The 26,153-nt window shown below is 41.5% G+C and overlaps 1 protein-coding gene across 2 annotated transcripts in view; it reads right to left on the bottom strand.

Moving 5' to 3' along the window:
- Nucleotides 1-26,153, bottom strand: part of LOC143280817 (protein FAM98A-like) — a 122,393-nt gene that overhangs the window by 42,630 nt on the left and 53,610 nt on the right. For both annotated transcript variants that reach the window (XM_076585515.1, XM_076585516.1), the window contains exon 5: nucleotides 7,831-7,928. In XM_076585515.1, coding sequence (XP_076441630.1) covers nucleotides 7,831-7,928 — 98 coding nt within the window. The remainder of the gene's footprint in view (nucleotides 1-7,830; nucleotides 7,929-26,153) is intronic.

Here is a 26,153-nt window from a genome sequence, read left to right as displayed (position 1 = left end):
AAAATCTGAGGTCTTCTGTTTACTATATAGATCATATATGAAGAGTTTTGACAATGAGAATCCATTAGTGGCAATTCTGCACGGGTTCCAAAATGCCATTTGTGAGATTGGTTAAAATCACAGAATTTTTTTTTTTTTTTTTTTTTTAATTCAAAACTCTATATCTCAAAAACTATTTGAGATACTGCTTACAAAGTTGGTGTGGCCTCTAACTTTATTGCACTCTTTCATTCTTGCAAATGTGAGGCTTCTGGTATGAATTTGAAAATTTGGCCAGACCTACCTACTAATAATTTATCTTATGTAACACAGACTTAATGTAGTCCTTTTCAGTTAGTTACCAGTTGGTTTGCATGCATGCACTACAAATTACAACAAACACAGAAGATAGATAAAAGTGCTCCCTGGAACTTTCATGGATTCTTTTTTATTTTTTTAAAGAAATGCTATAACAGACTGCATCCTTCTCTTCTTTTCTTTCTTCATCTTTTTCTCTTTCTTTCTTTCTTTGACCATTCTTAGGGTGGTTTGTGTGTGTGTGTGTGTGTGTGTGTGTGCGTGCGTGCGCGCGCGCACGCAGTGCGTGCATGTGTGTGTGGGGTTGTTCTTTTCTTTTCTTTTTTTTTTGGTATAATTCAAAATTTCCTTATATCTTGATTGAGAGAATGCAGGCAAAGAGAATAGAATGCTTTATTTTAATGAAACCTTATAAGTCACAGAACAGTACATACAAATGACAAGCTGAAAAAAAAACATATACAGAGGAATTAGCACAGAGTCCATTGGAAAAAGACTGTATGCGTGTATAATTGTGCATGGGTAAGAAATAACTGTTTTCAGTCTTCGAAATATGGGTGGGCATACAATGTATTAATGAGCTGAAGAATAAAGAAAATGCTTGATAAATTTGTTGGCATAGATTGTATGCCATATGATTAATGTATGATGTTATGATGATGTCAAAATGTTTGTATTGTTGTTGTTTTTTTTGTTGTTTTTTTTTGCTTTTGAAAGAACAGAACCTCCATTGCAAGGAGAGAAAAAAACTCACTTTCTCAACACATTATCAGACAGCATCCGATGTCCGACTTAGATGTACACCCCTGATATGTATGCATATTATACACACACACATATATATATATTTGAAAAATCAGTTTGGAGTATCTCAGCAGGTACTCCAAACTGATTTTTCAAATTTCAGATAATACACATGAACTGTTTACATCACTTATGCATCATCCTGAATCCATTGGTGTAAATTTTATCAATATATGTTAAATGGTTCCGGAGATATGAATATTTAAACATTTTATTTGGGGGCTAAAATTCACACCAAATGAAAATGAAATGAAATAAGGATTTTGAAGGCTCATTACACTTGATTTATATCATGAAGATTGCCAAATTTCATTTTACACTATTCCCTATAGCATAAGTAATAAGCCTGATTTTTTTCAGATTCAGAAATGAATGTATAATGGCTGGCACATATGGTTGAAATCAGAAAAGTCTTCAATTTCTAACTTTCGCACATGTTATAATTGTAAACAGCATTTAAGATAATTTGACAGTGTTTTTAAAACTTGATATCTCAGCTTCCATTTAAGCTACACAAGTGGTTTTGGTGTCATTGGAATCAGAAAAAGATCTATTGTTTGATTTAGCAGTCTATGTGCATTTCTCTGAAAATAAAACGTTGAACAATTTTTTGCGTTTTTTCAAAGTTACGCTTAAACCCTAAACAATCATAACAGCAAAGGAGGTTTTGAAAGCTTTTGCAAAATGCTGTAAATAAGCAAACCTTTTTTTGTGTAAACTGTTAACAATATGAAATGTTAATCCTGACATTAAGGTTCTGATTAAGAACTAGAACTTCTTAGTTTTCAGTGTCTTCTTCCTTTGCACATAGCAATATCATGTCAACTTGCAAAAACAAAAAAAATGTTGTAACCTCAAATTCCTCTTAGGAGGTGTTGAGCTTGCTGTGCAGGAGGGTTATTGTTGGTCCCAGAGTGGCTCTGAGTCCCATGAGAAGGAAGGGTCTGCAGGACATGGGCTGGGGTCTGGTCCTTCACACTACAGGGACAGGTTGGTGAAGGGCATCAGCTTCAACATCTTGAGGACATTCTCAGTTTCTTGAGGGCAGATATTTTTTGAGTGCAGGACAGGACAATGGAAGTGGGAAGGCTACAACAGTACAGTTGACGATTTGATTTCATTCTAAAGGCATTGAGTAAAAATTCATGTCAGTTTGTGCTGGGCGTTTGATTGCATCATTGGCTAAACGTTTAATTGCATCATACTGCTCTTGAATATCATCAACTGCAGGCACCACTCAGTATCTGCGAACAGGCACAACTTCAAATCCCACTGAAAGGCAAAAGCTTCAGTGTCTGCAACATCATCCACAGCTGGGAACTTGAAATAGCCTTTTCTGGCACAAGATTGTGACAGATACTGTACACATGCAGACCTGTGCACCCCTCAACTAACCTTTTCAGTACTGTCATAACAGATCAGTATTTTTCACTGGCTTTCAGTATTTCATCACATTCGATCAATATTGACCATTGCTAGCTTTCTCTCTCTCCCCATCCTCCCTCCCACTCTCTTATAAAAGAAAAATGCTAATCTTGCAATATCCAATAACCATTTTCATGTCAGGAACAAAAATATTTTTTGTACTCTGTTAAGAAATTGGATTTTGGTTATGAAATCAGATTTCCGCATTTCTCTCTTTTTTTTTTTCAGGGACAAATACTGAAAAATACAGGGGGTGCACAGGTCTGCACATGCTAAGTAGGTATCCAACACATCAGTGACCTGGCCAATATAAATGTCTCATTAAAAAAAGGCTGCAATCCACTGTCCTTGGGCAGTAAAGCTGAAGGTTTGATCTTCACTGCTCTGCTCCTGGTCTTCATTTCCATCAGCAGTGTTTTGTCGTCTCCTTCATTTGGGTTGTAAGTCTTGTGACTCATCTGAATCAGAGCTCGCAGGCTGTAGAGAAGCTCACACTTCTGCAGATCTCGAACCTTCTTCATCAATCCGTCCACTGCACTGCTCAGTCAACTGGAGTTATAGCTCACATCAGGGAAAAGGGTATGAAACCAAGTTGCCAGCTGGAAAAAGAAATTTGCATGGATATTAGCATGCATGCATCTGGATAAAGAAGTCTGCACTAATATTAGCGTGTGTGTGTGTGTGTGTGTGTGTGTGTGTGTGTGCGAGACAGAGAGAGAGAGAGAGAATGTTTTCTGTTTTTTTCCATGTAAATAAAAAAATGTTAACCAGTAAGGAATTTAAAATCATATCAACATGTAATGATAATGGTCCACCTTATTGCTAAAAATACTGAATTATTATTACTCTGGATATAAATTCAACCAAGTACTCCGGCAAATATCAGCTGAAACTAAAAACTGGCAAAAAGAAAGCTGAAAAAAACAACAACAAAAGAATACAAACCCTGTAAACTCAAAACTAAATATATTTTCTTTTCAAATTGTGTGGAAAGCAGTGTTTCGTTCAATAAAGGGTTGCTGCACATTCTTATGACAACTGCCTTGAACTTAGGACAATACACACCCATACTCCTAAAATCTCTCCATATGATGCTTTTTTTTTTTTTTTTGGTGGTGGAGGAAACGGCTGTGTTTTTCTCCTTGATTTTTCCTTGCAGCAATTACCAGAACAAAAAAAGAAATACTTCTTTTGAAGTCTTGTGACAGAGAGAGAGAGAGAGAGAGAGAGAGAGAGAGAGAGCGAGAGAGAGAGAGAGAGAAAAAACCATTATTTCATACTGTTATTCATTTGAACATTTTATCACGAAAATAAATTAAAAATTGAAAGCCAAAGAAATTACGCAAAATTACTGGAATTTTTTTTTATCAGTTCATTTTTTTCTTCTTTCTTTTTTAACTAAGTATGTGTGTGTGTGTGTGTGCATGTGTGTGCATGTGTGAGTGCGCATGCACACATGCTTGTGACCTGTATTTTACACTGCTATTCATTTAGATTCTTTATTCTGTACAAAAACACAAAATTAAGAACCAACTTGGCTACTTTAATGGGTATATTTATTCATTCAATTATTTCTTTATTTTTTATTCTATCTATTGATCTATCTATTTATTTACAGCAATTGAACATGCTGAGTGTGAGAGCTAAGCAACAGAGTGCCGACTGAAAGAACGAACGTAGACAATTCACAGGTCACGTGACTAAAAATGCTGAAATTTAGTCTGAAATATTAAATCTACGTGTAGGAAACTTCACATACTTTTCTTTGGGTCATTTCTGTAGTGGCAACTACACATGAAAATGATCTGTCTACGTTCATTAAAATTCAATAGATTTTTTTCCCACCCTACTGTAAAGCTGCCCACAGTTGCACTTCCGTTTTGTTTATTGTTTAACACATCGGTGTTGTCTTTGAAAAATCTTCAAACTATTATCAGTTTTACAGCAAAAAAATTTTTCAAAAATGACCATTAATAAATATACTTACCAACAAGCGGAATCAATGGCACTGATGATGGGTCTGAAATTGTCAAAACATCAACACTTTCACTCGCCAAACTGCACTGTGCAGCACCGGCGTCAGCCATTTTGATCCAGCACTAGTCGAAGTCGCGGCGCCACCGACTCAAATCTAGCAGTTTTCTCTTCGTGTGAGATTAAAACTGGGGCTTATAACTGTAACAGTTTTGTTGTTAAAGGATCGATCTACAACCTGACTGGTTGCATGTCGGCATATGTTGAACCGAAGAGGTTTAAAATCATCTTCAAACATTTCACTGGATCTGTGAACATTGTAAAAATAGCGTGACCATAGCCAAATAGGTGTCAAAATGAGGCTAGTTTTGTCTTCTCTCATCTCATTGGATAATATTTTGGGAACTGACCACTCACAAAAAGCAGCAGAGCAATATATTAAGCTGGTGTGATGAAATTACAAATACAATTACATAATCCTTGTAAGCAAAATGTGTATAAGTATTTTTTTAAAAACTGAGTCCTCCCTCTCTATACAATGTATTTTTGAAAGAGAGCTAGGCCTCAAAAGTCAACTGAATCCATGTTAGTAAATGTAAAAAAAAGATGTCTCACACACACACACACTGTATGCAAACATCTTTCACTTATTCACTTTTGTACCTTTTACTTGTATCATTATTGCTAAGTACTTGTGTTTCTTTCATAGACTGGCTGAATGAGTGTAATGTAAAATGTCGACAATGCGTATTGTATAATGTCAAGTATGTTATTCACTTTCATGTGGTACATGACGAGTTGTCCTGGGGACGATGTGGCGAGCGTCCATGATCAGTGTGTCTGGCAGAAGCGCAATCACGATGCATCGTTTCGGGGGGTGGGTGGAACCTGCTTCCTGTCCAGGCGTCAACTTTCCTTTTTTTTTTTTTTTCAATAATTGATGTTGATCTAATTGTATGTCTTTCGACGTATATGTATTGTACTAAGATGATTTCGATGATTATCCCACACATAGAATCCACACACTCACATCAGAGCAACCTAAATCTCAGACTCCAAACACATGTATAAAGTTAAAATATTCACTGAAATTGTCCATGAAAACCAAATATTCAGACAAAGAACTTAGTATATTTGGAAGAATACTACTTTGAATACATTTAGAAAGAATGTATTAATTGAAAACTGACAAGTTATATAGAAAATGAAAAAAACAAAAACAAAAAAAAACACCCCAAAACCTGAAAAAACCCCTCCAAAACCGAAAGAAAACAGAAGGAAAAATTTTTTTTTTTTTTTTTTTTTTTGGCTAATGGTGTGTAAAAGAAGCAAAAAAAAAAAAAAGAAAAAAAAGAAAAGAAAAAAAAGGGAAACAAAAAATGAAAAGAAAAAAACATGTTCTGGTGCTCCACGACCTGCAAGCAACTGAGGGGAAAAAAAAAAAAAAAAAAAAAAAAAAAAAGCTGGTGTAATGCAGACATGGAGACAGCATGACATTACACGACTGCAGCTCTGGTGGGGTAGTTCACAAATGAATGATCAAAGTAATTCGGTCAAACAGATGAAAATGAACTAATTGATCAAACAACAGAAAGTCGAACTTTATTCCACAGTTGTTTTTATTTCATTCTATGTAAGTAAGATGTTGGCAAATAAAAAAAACTTCATAATTCAGTCATGGTTACCGATTTTCCAGCTTTTGACATCACTAAATTTGTGATTGGATATGATTTTCAATTCATGTTTGTACTTTTTAATTCCCCCCAAATATTCCATGTGACCCTGTTAAACTAGGTAATGATGTTCATCCTTAGGATTCGAACATGACCATGTCTTAAAAAAACCAAAAAAAAAACAGATGGAAGATCGGTGGCTGTGGTCTGGCGGTAACTGATGAGGCCAGTCCGGACCCTGAAGGCTCGCCCACATGTGGGACAAAAGTGAGTGGGTGGCACGTGCTGTCGTGGGAGTGGATGCTGCTCAGGTCTTGCGCACAGAATGCTGTCACTGCGCCTTGGTGATGCACCTGGCTTCAGCCGCACAGGCTCCAGTGGTGAGTTTGCTGCACAATGCTGAACGCTCGAGAGCAAGCATCTCCCATGTGTTGATGTCGATGCCCAGGTCTATGAAAGACGCTTTGAGGCAGTCTTTGTAGCTTTTCTTCTACCCTCCAACTGAGCGCTTTCCCTGACACAGTTCTCCGTACAGCAGCTGCTTAGGCAGTCAACTGTCTGGCATTCTGAGCACAAGTCCAGCCCACCTGGCTTGGGCTTTCTGCAGGAGGGTATAGATGTTGCAGAGGCTAGCTCGTTCCAGGACTTTCGTGTCAGAGACTTTGTCCTGCCATCCAATGTGGACGAGTCTGCGGAGACAGTTCAGGTGGAAGTGATTGAGCTGTTTGGCGTGTCTGATGTAGACAGTCCAGGTCTCACTGGCGTAAAGGAAGGTGGTAAAGACCATTGCACAGTAGACCTTCAGCTTGGTGGTAGCGCTGAGTCCTCTCCGCTCCCAGATGTTCTCACAAGTCTCCCAAAGGTGGCGCTGGCTTGGGCGATCCTGTTGTTGACCTCAGTGTCTATGTTCACTGTGCGAGAGAGCATGCTGCCCAGGTAGGTGAAGTTGTCAACTGCCTGGAGGTTTTGCCTATTCACTGTGATGCGTGGCTCCTGGTAAGACTTTCCTGTGGCAGGAACTTCGGTCTTTCTGGATCTGATGGTGAGACCAAAGGCTTGTGAGCAGCAGTCCATTTCACAATGCATCTTCTGCTCTGTTCTGGCGTTGAGTGTGCAGCCATCAGCAAACAAGAAGTCTTTGATGACAGTCTCTTTCACCTTTGTAACAGCCTGCAGGTGCCTGAGTTTCAACAATCTCCTGTCAGTCCTGTGGCTGATGTGGATTCCTTCTTTGCAGTCACGGAAGGCATCTGTCAGCATGGCAGAGAATACCATACTGAACAGAGTCGGGGCGAGAATGCAGCCTTGTTTGATGCTGTTTGTCATCAATCAGAACTTTCACCATCATGCCATCATGGAACTGCCAGACAACTGTGATGCACTTGCTGGGGCAGCCAAACTTCTCCATAATCTTCCTTAAGTCTTCTCTGCTGACTGTATCAAAACCCTTGGTCAGATCAACAAAGGTCACGAACAGGTCACTGTGTTGCTCCTGGCATTTTTGGCACGCAGAAAAAATCATGTCTGCAGTCCCCCAAGTTCAGCACAGAAGCCACACTGGCTTTCTGGGAGGAGACCTTGCTCAAGATGTTGAACTAGGCAATAAAGAAATAAATTCTACTCTACAAGAGTGCATTGCATGTCTGCTGTAACTCACCACGGTGGCCACAGGTCCCTGTGTCCCAGCAGGATGCAACATTGTAGGCTTCTTCTTGGCAATCATTCTCACAGCTTGAAGCTCACAGGTCAGAAAATCTGGAAAACCATAAGGACAACAATTTTAAAACATATAACCAAAATGGAGTATCATCATGTGGAAGAGTACACTGGTGTATAAACCTTTCATTTAATTTTATGAGTCAGAAGCTGAACAATTTAAGAATGGAAAATATAATTCAAGCAAAGAAGCTGTTACTTCAGTGCATAAAAATAACTTTTCTCCTTTTGCTGCCCAATCATCTGTACCATTTCAGTGGTATTCCTCCCATGCAGCTTGTTCTGAGTAGCAATAAGGTTTGTCTGCCTCAGTCTCAACACCTACCGTCTACAGGAAACTATAGATGCTATTGTAACGTTACTGACTTGAGTCATGAGCATCCATTGACCAGCAGAGTTCTTGTTCCTTGTTTCATGTTAGTTGTGTACTCAAGCGTACTTCAGTTTCGCACCAAATATGTTATATCTTTCCCCTCATGAAAATAAAGAACAGGAATGTTGATGAATTCAGAACAGAATTAACACAAACAACAAGACAACGCAGACAATCCTTGCTGCAAGGCCAACTTGTGATGGAGATTTCTGAACAGCTACAAGTCCAGTCTCTGTGGTGGATGGACTTCATGTCCAGAGCACGTACGGTATGCACCATGAGGAGAAACCACTGCAGATGCTCGCTGAGGGCGTCCAGCTAATGCTACCACTGTCTCTGCAGGCAAAGGTTGGATTATTTGTGGGTGAGTTGGACTCTGGTGCAGCAGATAGGTCTGGTAATGTTGGTGGAGTGTAGTTTGCTGTTAGTGTTGAACGCTGCAAATGACGTCTGTTCCGATGGTATATGTTTCCTTCAGACTGTACAAAGTATGATCTTGGCAATGTATGGTGTCCTACTACAACAGCTGGTTTCCATTCTCTGGTGCCTGGGAGTGGAGCCATGTGGACCTGGTCCCCTGGATGAAATGAAATGAAATGAAATTATGGTGCTTAGAGCCTCACCGACCACTAAGGCCATCTCAAGGCTATCGCCACATTAATACCTACTACAAGGGTAAAAAACAATAAAAACAAGTCACCACTTTAAGCTTTCCACTCAAAGTTTAAAAACCTTCCATAGTTTAAAACCTTCAAATCTGATTAAAAATGTTCACTTCTTTCAAGAAGTCCATCAGCGCCCACGGAGGGTCCCCTGGATGAAGAGATGAGTGATCTGAAGCGCTTGGTTTGTCATGGTAAAACTTTAGTTTAGCCTTTTTAATTCTCATATGCTGCTTGATATCTTGGCGATCTTATTAATATGCAGGGGCAAGAATACTTTGAGGAGTTGGCAGTTTGTTTCGTGGTCGTCGTCCCATCAAGAGTTGCGCAGGAGAGAGGCTGATGCCATCTGGGGTGTGGTTCGATAGTCAAGCAAGGCAAGATGCTTGTCTTCATTTTTTTCTCCACAGTCTTTTCACTGTTTGTTACAGCATGTTCAGCCTCTCTGTTGGAGCTCTGGAAGTGTGGGCTGGATGTTTTTTGACTGATTCCGTAACTCTTGCAGAAGTTGGAGAACTGTTGGCTTGTGAACTGTGTTCCGCAGTCACTTCTTAAGGATGATGGGATTCCATGGCGGCTAAACTGACTCTTCAGCTTTTGAATGACAGATTCAGAGCTAGCGTTCTTCAGCTCATCCACTTCAATGAACTTTGAGTATTAATCTACAGTCAGAAGGTAGCTTTTCCCCTGGAATTTAAATATATCAGTCCCAACTACAGCATTCGGGAGATCTGGAACTGGTGTGGGTAGAAGTGGCTCAGCTGACAGTTTCCATTTTTGCGCATTTGCTGCAATTTTGTATGTTCTCTTCAATGCCTGAGTTCACTGATGGCCAATATATCACTTCTCTTGCTCGCCGTTTACACTTCACTATCCTAAGGTGGGACTCATGGATGAGTGTCAGCATCTGTTTCTGGAGACTGGGTGAGATGACGATCCTGGACCCTTTGAAAATGATGCCATGTGAGACTGCCCAAACTGTCGCATCTGCATGGCCAACCATCGAAGATCAGGGATTGTAACTAACCAAGTTCTTGCTGAGTACACAGCTGCAGTTAAGTGTACTTTTCTTTTGCAAGTGGTGCATATGTGTTCACGGTCTCTATGTGTGATATTTCAGCCGAGTCTTCAGGTAGATGTGCACGTGAAATAGTGTCCAGCAGTTGCATGTAGCAGCCTTTTTGATACTTCACTTGCAGACTGTACCACTGCAGACTGAGTAGCATGCTTTGCAAATGCACTGGCACTGACAGGAGTGGCTTGCATAAAATTTGCTCAAGAGGTTTGTGGTTGCTGAAGTCTGTGACTTCTTCGCCAAAGATGTAACAGTGGAATTTTTTACAGGCATGGACAATGAACAGCATTTCCTTCTCAAATTGAGCATAGCGTTTCTCCGTGTCTGTCACAGCTCGTGAGATGTACGCTACTGGTCTTCCATCCTGGATGAGAACGGCTCCTAGCCCATGCTGGCTAGCATCACAGTGAATTTCAAAAGGGGCGTTGACATTGAAGTACTTGAGGACTGGGTGGTTGTTGCGGAGGCTTTTTAGTTTTGTGAATGATTGTTCATGAATTTGCTGCCAGTCAAACAAAATATCTTCTTTCAGTAGGTCACGGAGTGAGGCACTCTCTTCACTCAGATTTGGAATGAATTTGCTAAGGTATGTGACAAACCCCAGAAAGCATCTAACATCATCTTTGTTTTCTTGTACAGCTTTCACTTTTGCTGTGAAGAGGTGACTGACATATGGAACACTGGGCTGTCGGATGTATAGTTTCTCCGGGTTCAACTTAAGATAGTAGCTTGTGGCACTTTCTACAACTTTTTAAAGTATTTGGTCATGATGTTCAGTGTCACGACCCGTGACCAAAATGTCATCCATTGTTGTGTATGCTCCTTTGATTCCTTCAATCATTTGGTCCATGATCTGTTGGAACACTTCTGGGGCACAGGAGATGCCAAATGGGAGGTGCAGCCAGTGGTATCTTCTAATAGGGGTGTTGAATGTGGTAAAAAATGATGATGTTTCATCCAATTTTATCTGCAGAAATCCACTTTTTTTGCATCTGATTTCGAGAATACTTTGGCATCTGGAATGTCCGCTATAATCTCTTCAACTGTGCATATTGGGTAGTGTTCACATTGGATAGCAGCATTCAAATATTTGGGATCAATGCAGATTCGAACTTTGTCATTTCGGACAGAGACAGTCACTGAACTAACCCACTCAGTAGGTTCTTCAACTTTGGTGATATGGCCATCTGCTTCCATTTCATGAAGTTTCTTGATAATTTTTTCACGCAGTGCTGCTGGTTGACGACGTACTGGGTGGACAACTCCTCTTGCACCTGGCTTCAGCTTAATGCTGTACTCCCCTGGTAGTGTCCTAGTTGTATGCTGTAGCTCAGGAAACTCAAAGCAAGGTGTGGTGTGAGCGTTAGCTACAGAATCCATTGTTGACAGGCAGGTAATGAGACCAAGACTTTCTGCAGTTGTGCCAGAAATTACGTTCTCTTGGTCAATGTTAATGACTCCAAATTGAGCATTGACAATTTTCCCATTGCAGAGGATTGGCAGATCTGCTGTGCCAATGGGTTGGATATTATGATTTGAGTAGGTGTGCAGAATTTTGTTTGGGAAACTGATTTCACTGCAGTGGGAAACTTTCCGGTCGTCATGGACTGTGAGTGTGTTACATCTTGCTCCAGCGTCAATTTTGAATTGATGTTTTTTCCGTGGACTGACATGATCTGCTTCCATATGTCATCCTTGGTGTTGTCAACCATAGCGCTGTGGATCATCAGGACTTCTGGTTCAGAATCTGACTCTGCATCAGCAGCTAACATGTGGACAGCGCGACGACTTCTGCAGACTTTCCTCCAGTAATTGGGTTTTCTGCAATGCGTACGAGTTGTTCCCATCGCTGGACATTTCCCTCTTGTTCTGGGGTGTTTTGGATCTCCACCACAGCAAATGCAATGGCTATGTCCTCTGTTTTTGCAGTTTGTGGTTAAAATTTTCTCTTTGTGACAGCATTGACAGCAGTTTTGAATTCCTTTTGAGCAAAACAAGATTCTTGTTGCTTCTTTCCTTTGACTGCGTTTACAATTACTTCTGACTCATCATGAACAATGCGGAGTTGTTTCTGTGACAGTTCAAACTGTTGGCCAATTTCTATTGCCTGGGCAAGAGAAAGAGCTTCTCCTTTTTTCAAGAAGCCTCCCTTGTAGTTTTTTGTCATGCACTCCATCAATGATACTGTCTACCATAATGTCATCATTATCTGTGTAGTCTCGCATGTGAAGTCTCCCAACGATGAACCAGGCGGAGGAGGAAACCTTTCCCAACAGCTGTGAAGGCGTAAGAGGATGACCAAAGGGCAGGCGGAGCTCTTATTCTTGGCTGGAAGTCCTCCGAGGAGACGGAACTCCAAAGAAAAAAACCTGCACCTGCCGAGGCCGTTCTACACGTGGCAGTATCTGCACCTGATGGACTCTAGGCGTCAGTAGGCAAGAGAGTGGGGAAGGGACTGCACAACTCCTCTTCACTAAAAATAAAAAAGTCACCTGTGCTGGTCGGGCAACCAGGCTAATGTTGGAACGACGAGCTAGCCCTTCAACACCCAGCTTTCCCAAGCCCTGCGGTGATGGAGAAGTGGTAACGGGGAAAGTACCTAGTAGGAAACGCACCTACTTGGACATCCAACACTAGCAGTCGAAAACAACAGAAGAACCAGGAGTCATGGCCTGGCTCTGGGTGCCTGGAATGTTCGCACCCTTTTGGACAGAGATGACAGACCAGAAAGGTGCACAGCGCTCATTGCTAGAATGCTTGATCGCTACCAGGTGGACATAGCAGCCCTGAGCAAAACCAGGTTTGCCGGTGAAACCCAGCTGGATCAAGTTGGAGGGGGCCACACCTTCTACTGCACTGGGAAGCCAGAAGGCACCCCAAGAACCTCAGGCGTGGGCTTTGCCAAACAAACTAAACTTGCAAGACAGCTTGACAACCTTCCACGTTGGATAAACGATATGCTGATGACCCTGCGTCTGAAGCTGTCTGAGGATCGCTTCACCAGTCATCAGCTGCTATGCCCCGACGATGACCAACCCTGATGACATCAAAGAAGCCTTCTACGAGGAGCTCAGCCGCACCATTTCAGCAGTAGACAGAGGCTGATCATCCTTGGGGATTTCAATGCTCGTGTCGGCGTGGACTTCTCCTTGTGGCCAAAAGTCCTAGCACAACACGGCACTGGCAAGTGCAACTCCAACCGACTGCTTTTGCTCTTGCTCTGCGCGCAGCATGGACTGACCATCACCAACACCCTCTTCCAATAAGCGGACAAGTACAAGAACACATGGATGCAACCCCGCTCCTAGCAGTGGCACATGAGGGACAGAGGTGATGTTTCCATTACACGCTGCATGAGAGGAGCAGTCTGTTGGACGGACCATCGCCTGGTACGCAGCAAGATGAACATCACGCTTGCACGCAAGCTCCAACCAGCCAGGCAGAAACCCCCTAGGAAGCTGAACATCCACCGCCTCCCTATCACCAAGGACATGCTGCAGCAGCAAATCCAAGCAGCTCTCCAAGAAATTCCTGCATCGACTGATGTAGAAGAGGAATGGAGCACCTTTAGAGCTGACACACTCGGCTTTGTACAGAGGAGCCACTGGTTTGACGAAAATTACTCTGGAATCTCGAAGCTCCTGAACACACTGCATATATGGCATCAAGATCACATTTCCGATAAAGACTGCCAGAGCAAAAATAACCAGTACTTGCAAACCAAGCAACTCGTACAGAAGAGGCTGCATGAGATGAAGAACACCTGGTGGGAGAGAAAGTCCGAAGAGCTTCAGTCCACTGCAGATGCTCACGACACAAAGACCTAACATGATGGTCTCCGAGCTGTGTATGGGCCGAGAGTCACAGGATCAATCCCTGTCCAAACCTTGGACCAGACCACTCTCCTGACAGACAAGAAAGTCATCCTTGCCCGCTGGGCAGAGCACTTCAACACCCTCCTCAAAAGGGACTTGTCCGTATCTGACGAGGTAATTGCAGCCCTCCCACATTTACCAGTCAATGACTTGCTAGTTGCCCCTCCCACCAAGGCTGAGACCCAGAAGGCCCTGAAGCTGACAACGTCAGGAAAAGTACCAGGAGTGGATGGAAAAGTATGGAGGCGAGGTGCTGACAGACAAGCTGACCGCCCTGTTCCAGTCTATCTGGGAGAGAGGGGAGGTCCCCCAGGATTTCAAGGATGCTTCAATTGTCCACATTTACAAACAGAAGGGAGACAAAACATCCTGCGATAACCACCATGGAATCTCTTCTCTGCATCGCCGGCAAGATCTTCACCCGCATCATACTGAACAGACTGGTTGACCATGTCTCCAACACAGTCATCCCTGAAGCACAGTGCGGCTTCCACTCAGGCAGGGGAACATGTGACATGGTGTGTGCCATACGCCAGATGCAAGAGAAGTGCCGTGAGCAGAAGAAGGAGCTCCACATGGTCTTTGTAGACCTAGGCATGAGATTGGGAAATTGTGATCAAGTCTGAAAGGTGGGGGCCTGAAGGTTTTTCTCAATTTCAAACCATAAAATCTGCACTTGTGGGCCACCAATGCTGCTGAGGTATTCCAACCCACAGAAGACAAAAAATCAGTCCAATTCTTCCTAAACTGAAGTGTTTTTGCTTTCAAACCTGTAAAAGTCAGCCTTCGGGACATGATTTTAAAATTCTTTTCTCATTTGTGTGTGTGTGTGTGTGTGTGTGTGTGTGTGTGTGTGTGTGTGTATAATGCAACACTCTGTGTGTATGTGAGAAAGAGAGACAGACAGACATATGGACTAAGAGATTGAGAATGAGGGTCGGGAGGAACATGGGAGGAAAGAGTTGAAGTTTGTGTGTGTGCATGTATGTGAACTGCCTCAAATGCAATTCTGTGTGTGTTAAACTTGGTGTGAGTGAGTGAGTGAGTGAGTGAGTGAGAGAGAGAGTGTGTGTGTGCGTGCGTGTGTGCATGCATGCGTGCGTGTGTGTGTGAGAGTGAGGCTGGGGAATTGTCCAGGCTGGGGAATTGTCCAGTAGAGTTTCCTCTGAAAATTGGCCAGGGTCCAGGGTGGTAAAGCCCATGGCTGAAAACGAAATTAGTGATTTTTAAGAGGGTTGGGGGACCTTGTTGTGTTGTGTTGTGTTGTGTTGTGTTGTGTTGTGTTGTGTTGTGTTGTGTTGTGTTGTGTTGTGTTGTGTTGTGTTGTTGTGTGTGTGTGTGTGTGTGTGTGTGTGTGTGGTGTTTTCAAGGAAAATGTTCCACACAAGTTTGCACTGTACCAATATAACTGACCGTCCGGTCTCTTCAGCTGTAGTTTCAGTTTGTTTCAGTTTCAATAGTTCAAGGAGGTGTCACTGCGTTCGGACAAATCCATATACGCCACACCAATCTGCCAAGCAGATGCCTGACCAGTAGCGTAACCCAACGCGCTTTGTCAGGCCTTGAGAAAAAAAAAAAAAAAAAAAAGCAAAAAAAACAAAAAAAACTCAGCTGTAGTCTCTTTTACTCAGCTGCAGTCTCTGTTCAGCTGTAGTCTCTGTTCCACTGACAGACGTGTGTTGGTTGAGGAAAGAATGGGGTAATGACTGGAGGGAGGAGGGAGTGGGTCTGTGACTGGTTATATCACTTTCAGCAGTCAAGGATTCTCAGCTAAAACTGTGGTCAGTGTCTTGGTTCAATGCCAAAGTTGTCACAGTCATTGACAGTGGTTTTATAAGCTCCCCCCCCCCCCCCCCCGCCCCCCAATATATATATGTGCATTGCTTTGAATACAATTCTGTGTGTGTGTGTGTGTGTGTGTGTGAAAGAGAGAGAGAAAGAGTGTGTGTTAAGTGTGCGCGCGCATGTGCATATTATTAAGCTCTGTGTGAGCGCCCATATGTGTGCACATGTGCAAGTGTGGAGAGATAGAGAAAATAAAAAACAGAGTATGTGTATATGCTTTTATTTGAGAACATATGTTTATTACTCTTGTTTAATCAAGTAATCCGCGTGTGTGGGGTGGGTGGGTGGGTGGGTGGGGGATGCGGGTGTGTGCTGATTATCTGGTTGCGGTTTTCCGCAATTTATCTTTATTCAAATCTTATCTGTCTATTATAATCAATGTGCAGTATTGTAGGCTATGTTTATAATTATATTCAAATAATGTTTCTTAATTCTTTCTTTTTTTTTTTACATTAAGAATACTAGTTATTACCTGCAGTGTGTGGATGTATGTATGAAACGGTGTATGTGATATTTTTTACATTTGTATCTTCGTAATATTCGTAAAAGCTGTTGCTGACTTTTACAGTTATGGTCCCCATGTTGTTTACTTGTCTATGTTGTGATAATGCACCTGACCAAATTTCTCTGGAGATAACAAAGTTATTCTTATCTTATCTTATGTGAGTGCATTCATGATTTTTTTTTTCAAAGAGAGAGAGGGGAAGAGAGAGAGTGTGTGTGCGCGCGCATGCGCATTCAGTTCAACTCTGTGTCTATGCATGCGTGTGTAACTTTGGCAATCTGGCTGTAGGTCTCAAATCTAAATAAACTGACTCTTGCCATGAACTGTCTGTACCACAGCCTCGGCTGTGTCAGAAAAAGCACTGAGGTCAATTGCCACAAAGTTTCTGTTTCCATTGCAACAATGTTACTTGTGCATAAAGTGGCAAACATTTGCAGCTTTTGTTGAATGAACAGAGGGTCAAGCAGATGTACCCAACGCCCTTGTGGCTTGACAGGGATGGAGATTGCATGCACCCACCGGGGTTTACCTTATCTGTGCGTGCGCGCAAGTTTGTGCATGTGCGCACGCGCGCGTGCGTGTGTGTGTGCGCGCGCACACGCGCATCGCTTGCTCGCATATTTGTGCGTGTGTGTGTGTGTGTGTGTGATGGATCGCATGTGTGTGTATGTGCGCGCTTGAGTGTGTGCTTTTCACAGTGATATCAATGCATGCCATGTAGGGATCGTTATCAGCATTTTGACAACTTCAACTGAACATTAGGAAACTTTCTGACTTCGATTTTGGTGCTCTGGCAAGTCACTGGATCGCCTCTCAAGGCGTCAACAAACAACGCTTCGAAAGAGCATTCCGTTTTCATTTTTGACAGATCATCCGGTCAGTAAACGATACAGAACTGACGGGCCATCGGCTTTTCCTTTTCTTTTCTTCCAGAAAACGGACACTCCATTTTTAATGTAAATCTGAAAACAGATGTCCATGCCTAGACTGAAGAGTTGCACCCATACAATCTGACACCAATCACACTTGGCCTTGCCCGTGGCATCGATTTTGTGAATGGCGTCGCCTACCTGTGAAGTTATTTTTTTGTTCTTTACTTCTGTTTTCACAATTTCATCTTGCCAGGCCCAGTTCCACTTATTTTTCACTCCTTTATCGATCTCTGCTGCAAAAATCTTCTGTTCCTTTGTGAGTTTTCTCATTTTGTCAATGACTGAAGACGATCGATGAAATCAGGTACATTTGCAAGTCGTGAAGCCCACGAGTGAAAGTTTTGTAATCCCGACCGAATACGGATAAGCTGAATGATGACAGAGAAGCAACGGAAAACTTATTCTCAATTGGATCGCTTATCCAAACATGAGGCATTTTAGCAAACGGTGCGAGTCTGTCTTGTCGATTGGTTGGACAACATTCGCGCAACCTTCTTCAGTCGGAAAAAGCCTCAACACCCCTCCACCGATTTTCTTAACGGATTTACGTGAATATCAAAAATGGCCTCTGGAGCCAGTTTTCGGTCGGAAATCTGACCATAGTCGGAAAAATCTCATGCCTGAGACCTGACTAAGGCCTTCGACACGGTGAACCGCCGGGGTCTGTTGAAGATCCTCCTGAAGTTCGGCTGCCCAGAGAACCTAATCCAGCTGATTGCGTCATTCCACGATGGCATGCAGGTGAGAGTACAGGAAAATACTGACAAGTCAGATCCGTTCCCTGTGGTAAATGGAGTAAAGCAGGGCTGCGTCCTGGCACTCACACTGTTCTCCATTCTCTTCTCTGCCATGCTGATTGATGCCTTCCAAGACTGTGACCGGGGCATCTACATTCAGTTTCGCACAGATGGCAAACTTTTCAACCTGCGGTGACTCCACGCTAGGTCCAGGGTGTTTGAGGCACTGTTGAGAGAGTTCCTCTTTGCTGATGACTGCGCGCTTACTGCACACACCCACGAGGACATGCAGTTCATTATGGACAGGTTCTCAACCTCCTGCAGGTGCTTTGGACTCGCCATCAGCCTCAGCAAGACCAAGTCCATGTATCAACCAGCTAGCTCTCAGAACACTAGTGCCTCCCTCCCACCTGCAATCAAGACTGATGACACAGAGATCAAGTCAGTCGACAAGTTTTGCTACCTGGGCAGCACCCTATGCAACAACGGAGCCCTTGATGCAGAAGTGACACTGCGCATCACCAAGGCTAGCTCCACCTTTGGCAGACTCAACAACAGGCTGTGGAACAACAAAGGCATCAGGCTCAGCACCAAAATCAAAACCTACAGAGCTGTTGTGCTGACCACCTTGTTGTACTGCTGTGAAACATGGACGACGTATAGTCGTCACATTCAACAACTTGAGCAGTTTCACCACAGATGCCTACAAAAGATCCTCGGCATAAAGTGGCAAGACAGGGTCTCCAACCTCGAGGTCTTAGAGAGGAGCAGCCTGCCCAGCATCGAAAGCCTGCTGATCCAGTACCAGCTACGCTGGACAGGACACCCAAAGATGCTACTGTATGGCCAGCTGAAGGAAGGCCACCGCGAACTTGTAAGACCCTGAAAGTGCTTCAAGGACACCTTGAAGACAAACCTCAAAACCTGTGACATAGACATTGCTTACTGGGAAACCGGTGCCCTTGACCGCTCTCGCTGGAGGATGCTGTGCTCTAGTGGCATAAAGACGTTTGAAAACAAGAGAACGCTAGCCATTAAGAAGAAGCGTGAGCGAAGGCAGCAAGGCTCAACTTCTGGAGACGTTTTCCCTTGCAACACCTGTGGGAAGTGCTGCATATCCAGAATCAGCCTCTTCTCCCATATGAGGACACACACCGACAGATAACATACATTTCAAAATTCTCTAAAACTTTTTTTTTTTTTTTTTTAACTTTAAAAAAAAAATTTAAACATTTTTTTGCAAAGACATGTATACAATACAGAGAACAGTATGAAACAAACAATATAAAACAAAAAGTAGATTCCACTAGAGAAAGACAAAACAAAATAAAAAGTGATATATATATAAAAAACAAAACAAAAAAAAAACAAACCCAGCAACAACATCAACAATTACAGAAACTCCTCCCCCCCCCCCACCCCCTCCAAAAAAAAAACTTGTCCAATTATTCAATCAATCAATGTTTACACATTATTGATTGCAGTAATCATGATGATTTAAAATGACATTAATAATAAAGAGACCAGTTGTAACAGCAACAGCATCAATTATGTCAACTATTACAGTAATGGAATCAAGGATGAGGCAAAAGCGAGTGGTTGCATTATAATATCATAATAAGGAGCAATGAGTAAACTACTTCTACATTATTGGAAAAGAAAGCTTGTAGTTAATAACATTGTAAAGAAAATAACAATATTTAAAAAAAATAATAAATAAATAAATTAAAAAAAAAAAAAATAATAACCTGCTAGTACAAAGGACGGACTATTATACAGAATGATAACTATGGAACATGCAAAATTGTGATTAGGTAACAGTTTTCATAACTGGAAGGTAACTGTTCCACATTGTATGGAAAGCATGATGGTTCATTAGTATATAAGATGCAAGTTCTTCGATTTTGTATCTGTATCTGAGCTGTGTTTTGAATGCATTGAGTTGTGGTGGTTGTTTATTGAATTTGCATTTGTACAGAAAGTTTTTGGCAAATAAAATAATGAAATAAAAAATGTCATCTGTAGCAAATGCGTTGAGTTTCCAAATAAAACCAATTCTTCACATAATTGGGCATTGTATACATTATTGCATTTGTTATTAATATCAGTTTGGAAAGCAGTCCAAAATCTCTGCACAGTCTCACATCTCCGAAAAAGGTGTTCAATGGTTTCTGGATGTGATCCACAGAAGCTGCATTTATCATTATGAGAGATATTTATCTGTTTCAGAGACCTGTTTGTTGCAGTAATCCTATGAACTATTCTTATTTGAAACCATCTTAAGTTTACATCACTTATTTTGTGTATTTTGTAAAATGTCTGTTTGCAGTTAATGTTCAGTTGCAACAAATCGTTCCATTTGTTACAGCATTTAGGGGTCATATTGTTTTAACTAAAGTGTCGTAATAAACTTTTGTTCCATTTTTTCACAGAATATATCATTTGTAATGATTTTCTCATCTGCAAAGCACTGTCATTATCAATTTCAATGTTCAGGTTTTTTTATATAATTTCTAACTGACCATATGCAACCATTTAAAGTAAGAAAATCTGTTATATTTCCATGCTTTTGACTAAAATCTTCATAGGAAAGGAAACTACTGTCCCCATGCACTAGATGAGAAATATTCCAGACCCCCTTTTCCATCCAATTTCTGTATGATAAAATCTTACTTCCAATTTTGATATTTTGGTTCAGAAAGATTGGTTCTGCTTAAACTTCTTTGCTCTTTCATTGTGGGACCTACTGAGAAAATTCTTTGTAGGCCTGGAAAACATGAATCCAGAACTTATTCTTGTCATCAGGTGTTGGTAGGCAGGGTCCATATCTATCAATATCTTCAATGATGGGATTCATTGCTTTTATTATTAACTCTTTCGTTCCTATTTTTCTATGAACCATTACTCCCCCTTGTTCTGAGATCCCTACCATTCGCATATTCCCTTCATTCCTGGATTTAGAGAAGAGAAAGAAAGTATGAAGCAGGGTACTTATTTTAGAGGCTTACGGTAACGCGGCTCATTACAGTACACTAAGATTGTCATATACTGTTGTGTTCAGAATTGATGTGAGAAGTTGTCTGAGACCCTGTTGACACTATAGGGTGACATCTCTGGTGACACTCAGGTGTAAAACAGGTGACTTTGGGGTCAAACACAATGCATACAACTACGTACTACATGCAGGACAGTGTTTTGCTTGCAGAGTATGCACATCATGCAGGTACTCACCGAGTAGTGCTTCATATGTATCTCAGTGCCACACTGCTAGTCATATCCACGAAAAACTGTCACAATTGTCACTACTATTGTCCTAATCACATGAATGATTTGAACTTTGTCTCAAAGAGAATATATGCCTTTCACTACACTAGCAGTCAATGAGCCAGAATCAGATCATTATCTACACAATTCTTGAACAAAAACTATTCAGAAACGATACTGTCTCTAAATACACATGTCCATGCCACAATCATCACGTAATATGCCACACAAAGGTGAAACGTGTGTGATATACCTTGAAGCAGTCATGCCAGTTACTGCACAAGTATACACCACAATTTTCACACTTCTTACTTTTTTTTAACTTTTCAACACCCGCTATCTGTGCTTCTGTAGCAACAGCTAATTGCACTCTCTCCTTGTCATTCGTTTGAAACAGATCGAAATCATTATCTGTTAGAGCGTTGTAAAACTCATCATCAGAAAACTGGTCACAATCCGAACTTTCTACACATTCCGTTTTTCTATGTCCGTGTGTCTACACAGCACATCGGCAAGAATGTAGCGGCGCCCACTTTCCCACGGCCTAGGGAGGGGGAAGGGGGTGTCTGGCAATCCATTCCACTCATAAACACTGCCCCGCTAGTGACCCGGTCAAGGATAGATGACGCGACTTGCGGGAAGTTCAAAGCGCTTACCGCGAGAACCGATTTTCCGGGCTGCAGGAAGGAAAGGGGGAATTCTCTGCTGCACGGTTTTCCGGCCTCCTGGAATGAAGGGTAAAAATCCTGTAAACCGGAAAACCGTGCTGCAGGGATGAAAAGTTAACCCCTAGGCTGCCTATACGACGAGATAACTCGTCATGGCAAGCATGTACGTTTCGCTGCCACAATGACGAGATAACTCGTCATCGAAATATTGACATTTTCCCTGCTTTGCATTCAGTTCATTGATAAAAATGCTGGTAGCTTTAGCTCGGGGAATCTTTCTAGATTCTATTCATAGCTAGACACACCATCAACGTCATGAGGCAGTCCTTTATTTGAACGTTTTGGTTGGGTAACTGGCCGCAGGGTTTGCCTGGCTCCTCTCCTCGCTCGCTTGATGTCAAACATTCCTAATCCTCCTACTCTTGTACTTTTAATTACAGTTTTTCTACTTATTCAATCCTGTTTTTCGTTACAAATGAACTTAAAACATGCCTTCTGCAGCTCATCAATATATTCATCAGGTGGATTTGGTAGAAACATCCATAACTGGGTTATTTTTTATATAATTAATGACTTGAGAACAGCTATCCTTCCTAAAGGGGTAATCAATCTTTTTACCCATATTCTAAATAACATTTCTAATTCTGTCTTTCTAGTTTAATTCCTCACATTCTTCTAAATTGACAGTGAACCACTCCTACAATCTTAAATTTTGGTGGGTTCCACACCATGTTTAAATGAGGTAGATATCTAATTTGACATTGTTTTCTGCTACCCTGCCATATTGCTTAAGTTTTACCTACATTAATAAATAATCCTGAAAAACTACTAAACAAGTCAATTGTCCTTATGATCTCCTCAAAAGATATTCTAAGATATTCTATCTCCTTTGGTCATCAATTGGGTGTCATCTGCAAACTGTGCAATTTTATGTTCTGTATTGTTAATATTAATACCTTTAATCAGTTTATTTTTTCTTACCATTAAACCAAGGATTTCAACACATAAAAGAAATAAGTAGGGTGAAATGGGATCACCTTGACGGCATCCTCTCTCTACTGGAAACCAGGAAGACGCCGTTGTTTACTACTACTGCTGATTTAATATTTTGATAAAAAGTACTTATCCATCTACAGAAGACTGGACCAAATCCAAATGCTTTTAACACTTTCATCATAAAGGTGAAGTCAACAGTGTCAGATGCTTTTTCAAAATCTATACAAATTAATAAACCAGGCAACTGTTTTGAATTTACATAATGAATCATATCATATATTAATCTAATATTGTCACCAATAAATCTGTTAAGACGTAAATCCTGTTTGGTCATCACTACTTAAAGAGGAGAGCACAGACTTAACTCTATTTGCTAAGCAAGAAGATCCAATCTTATAAACAACATTTAATAAAGATATCGGTCTCCAGTTCTTAATATATTCTCGTGGTCTGTCACCCTTTGGTATACAAATTATTGTGCCTTCTTTCTGTGTTTGTGACAGTTCACCTTTATTCAAACCTTCATTTAGTGACCTGACAATTAAATATCCAAGATCATTCCAAAAGAATTTTAAAAAATCAGCAGAAAAGCCATCAGTACCTGGACTCTTATTGTTCTGCATGCGTTTAAGTGCCTGGGTAGCTTCTTCATAGGTAATTTCACCCTCAAGGTTTTCTACTTCTATATTACTAAGTTTAGGCATTTCCTTAACAATATCTGCTGTTTCACATGTTTGAATACATCTCTTTTTTTTTCTCTTTAAAAAAAAAAAAAATGTTTATATAGAAATCATTAACCTCCTTTAATATTACGTTATGTTCATGAAGTTCTCCTCCTTTGTCTGTAACTAATTTCTTCATACTCTTAGTCTTATTTACAAAGTGTCTTTTTTCAAGATTACAAAAGTACTTTGATACTTTTTCTCCTTTTGCTATCTATCTAGCCCTTGAAAGCATGAGTACTCCTTCCATCTTCTTTTTTCTAATATCTACAAGTTTCGACTTATTCTCTTCTATTCTCTAAAACTTTGTCAGGCTTTTCTTTTTCATTCCCAACCCTCTGTAGTGTGCGGTAAATTTGTCCACCTTGAGCACCAATCCAAGTGCTGAGCCATCCGGCTTTCTGTTTGTCTGTTCTGACACCATGTAATGTTACTGACCTGAGCCATGAGCATCCGTTGACCAGCAGAGTTATTGTTCCTCGTTTTGTGATAGTTGCGTACTTAAGTGTACTTTAGTTTTGCACAAAATATGTTACAGCTATGTTGCCAAAATGCAACAAACCAGAGAAGACCCTGCACTGCTGCTGAGTTACTTGGTGGTGATTAGTGATTCAACATACATAGGACACCATTTTCTAAGCCTCCTTACTGACAATAATAATTCAGTCACTGACCCAGAACGAATGAATGCCCCCTCGTGAGTGGAGAGTTGCTACCACATCCCTCCAACAATAGCTCCACTATGAATCTGCCGGCACTGAAGACCTGGACTGAGACTCACCCCAAGCAAGGAAGTGGAAGGGGGTCAAACCTAAGGTCACCATGAGAACAGGGCATGGTAAGCCAGAGCACCTGGGTAATTATTTTCTGTACTGATGATGTGACGAATGAGGATGAAAATGCAACAGGTATGTGCACATGTGCAACAATAAGAAATCTGAAGTGGTGTTGGACAGGATCATTGAGTGATGTTCCATGTTTCATAAAGGGAAGAGTCAGTGAGGAGGTGGGAGGCTGGGGGAGATGTAAGATTTAAATTTTTAACAGTATTTTACTGACCAAGTAGAAAAAAGTATAGACAGACAAGAAAGGTAAGGCCTTCAAGACTCACTTGTGATACACACTTAATGAAATTTTTTTTTACAAAAATAAAAATCAGTTTGTTGAAATGTGTTCTCTATTCATTATTATAATTATATACAGCTTTGCAAAACAAAACAAAAACAAAAACAACAACAAAACAGGGCTTCAATGCAGATTCGAACCATGGATGTTTGGGTCGACAATGAGTGATATATTTTTTTTTGCTGCCCCATCATCTGCACCATTTCAGTAGCATTACTCCCAAGCAGCTCCTTTTAGATTCCCCCATACACGGCCACAACCGGGTTCATCCGTCACAGTTCCAGCGTCGGCAGTCCGCAGGGAACCATCGATGTTAGGTCGCCAGGAGGCCACACACCAGAGGAGACCCTGCACTGCTGCTGAGTCACTTCGGTGGTGTTCAGTGGTGCCTGTTCTGATTTAACGTACTTAGGACACCACTTACTAAAACCCCTACTAACGACAATAATGGCTTAGTCGCAGAGCCAGACTGAGTGAATGTTCCTCTCAGAGTGGAGACCACCACCATGTCCCTCGAACAACAGCCCCCAATGAATCTGCTGACACTGAAGACACTGACAGGACTCACCCCAAGCACAGAAGTGGAGGGGTATCAAAACTGAGGTCACCATGAGAGCAGGGCATGAAAGACCACAGACTTTGAGACTGTTTTGTTTATATTGATGATGATGGAGGAGGAGGATGACGATGGCGATGACGATGTTGCAATGGAGGTCCATTTAGTTTGGGACTGCGTGACAAGGCTGTACTCTACGCTTCCTGTCATAATGATATCCCGGTGTTAACCAGGCCCGAGAGATACAGACACTTGCAGTGTTGGCCAAGTAATTAGAGCAACACACCCAAAGACACATCCTTGAAGTAGATGATACTCGACTGTATGGTCCCAGTCTCCTCATTTAAGCCTACAGCACACTCAACTCTGGGTAGGAGCCGGCCACGGGCCAAAAAACCCACCTCCGCTGGGATTCGAACCCGCGTCCTCCCAGCCGGCAGTCCGCGACACTAACCACTTCGCCACGGCGGCTGGTTGACAATGAGGTTCAATGCTGATCATTTGAGCATTTTCTTTCAGCAGAATAAATCGACAGCGGTAATCGAAGTCATAACACAGTTTAAATCATGTTATTTTGGTATATCTCAGGCATTTAAAAATTGCATTCAAGTCCAAGGTCCAAGGTGTTCCCATCGCCTCAAAAACACTGCAATATATGTCCCTTTTTATAGATCTGCAGAGATCTGTGTCTGACAAGCTTGTCTTTCCACTCACTGAGAAACTACGACACTGTCCAATCAATTTCTTTTTTCTGTTCATCCTAGTTAATTCAGTATCCACTTTAAAACATTCATATGCAGTAAACACGTCAATTATTATTTATGAAATTCTTCTAATTTGGCGGAAAAGGAACCATTGCCATTGCGTCAGGCTTTGCAACATGTTTTGTAAAGATCTGCACTGACCAGTGCTGTGTAGATGAGGCAGTG

This window comes from Babylonia areolata, chromosome 4, assembly GCF_041734735.1.
Source record: "Babylonia areolata isolate BAREFJ2019XMU chromosome 4, ASM4173473v1, whole genome shotgun sequence".
NCBI classification, from domain to species: Eukaryota; Metazoa; Mollusca; class Gastropoda; order Neogastropoda; family Buccinidae; genus Babylonia; species Babylonia areolata.
The sequence above is the reverse complement of the archived record's forward strand: the minus strand, read 5'-3'. Positions and strand labels throughout refer to the sequence as shown.